We start from the raw sequence: 1,452 nt of genomic DNA on the forward strand, positions 1-1,452 counted from the left end.
TTATATAATTATTTAAGGGTTAAATTGAAAATATAATAATTTTAATATTAAAATATAAAATAATGATGCAGATCAAAATTGATGATATGGTATGACTATCAAATTTTTTAAAATATTAGTAAAAATTCTATAAAAAAAAGTACTTTAAAATAGGATAGTTTACGAATTTATAAAAGCAAGACTAAGTAGTTAATTTATATAAAACAACACAAAGACTTTACTTTAATTTCTTCAATTTTCATTTTTTTTAACAATAAACTAATAGATTTTTTTTTATATAGTTGGCAAATTGTGAAGCTGTTTGCAGAAAAACCCAAATAAATTGACTTTAACGTATATTCTCGAGTTTCAAAAATTACGGCATTGACAAACGACAGTGCCGAACAACAACAACGACCGTGTTCGTGTACACACACCACAGTGGTTCTTGCCTTCCTTTTCAATTCTCCACTTACCCATAAGAAGACCAAGATCATAGAACAAACGCCATATAAATTCAATACATTCTCACCATGAACACCATCGGATGGCATCTCTTATTCCATCCTTTCTATTTTCTTGAATAACGAGCTTACAGACATTTACTTACATGTAGTTATCATATAGCACGTGTATCAGTTGAAATGGAATTGTTTCAGCTTACTAATAGTCTGAAGTATTAAGAACTCAGACAAAGTTCTTTGCCGCACATATTTTCTTATAGAATAACTACATATATATCTTCCTAAGTTTAGGGTTGCAGGATCTGGCCGAATAATGTTTCTTAAAAAGGGAAAGTGGAAGCAAAGCATGATTTTCAAGGCGTGGGAGCGTTGTCGATTTTCCAGGCCACACTTGAAGCTAAAATCACTGTCAGATAACGATGATGAGAAGGGTCAAATAGCGCCACATGGTTGTTTTTCGGTGCATGTTGGACCAGAGAGACAAAGGTTCGTGGTGAAGACGAAATACGTTAACCACCCACTGTTTCAGATGCTGCTGGAAGAGGCAGAAGAGGAATATGGGTTCGAAAGTGATGGCCCTATTTGTCTTCCTTGCAACGTGGATTTGTTCTACAAAGTGTTGGCGGAGATGGATGGTGAAGAAGAAGAGAATAACAATAATAATAATAATAATATTATCGTTGTAACTAAGGTTTTTCCCTTCTTCGTTCTTCCGAGCCCAGCACGTCTTCTTTGTTACATGAACAAGGATCATGCTGCGTACAGCGTTGTGGATTCGGAATTGCTGAGGATAAACCGGTGTTAATAGTGTCTTGTAATTAAGTTCGTTGATGTAGAATAATATTTCTGGCAGTGGCTTGTAAATCGAATGCGAATCATGAAATGTTCGCGAGCATGCATCTAAGATTTAATAAAAATGTTGGCCTTATCTAGTTTGTTGCGATGAGAGTTTTGGTTGTTGAATTGGAAATCAATGAAGAAAATACGAAAAAGATAAGACTAAAGATTA

The 1,452-nt window shown here is 34.1% G+C and overlaps 1 protein-coding gene across 1 annotated transcript; it reads left to right on the forward strand.

The window, feature by feature from the left end:
* The first annotated feature begins 756 nt into the window (after positions 1-756).
* LOC109813167 (auxin-responsive protein SAUR24) lies at positions 757-1,248 on the forward strand. Its single transcript, XM_020377303.3, has one exon. It carries the CDS (start codon positions 757-759, stop codon positions 1,246-1,248), a length of 492 nt encoding a protein of 163 aa, XP_020232892.1.
* Positions 1,249-1,452: the final 204 nt, after the last annotated feature.

The sequence above is a fragment of the Cajanus cajan genome, chromosome 6 (genome assembly GCF_000230855.2).
Source record: "Cajanus cajan strain Asha chromosome 6, NIPB_CcT2T_4, whole genome shotgun sequence".
NCBI lineage: Eukaryota > Viridiplantae > Streptophyta > Magnoliopsida > Fabales > Fabaceae > Cajanus > Cajanus cajan.

Bases quoted from the DNA above. Each gene is read 5' to 3' on its own strand.
- LOC109813167 (XM_020377303.3), top strand. From the start codon at position 757: ATGTTTCTTAAAAAGGGAAAGTGGAAGCAAAGCATGATTTTCAAGGCG.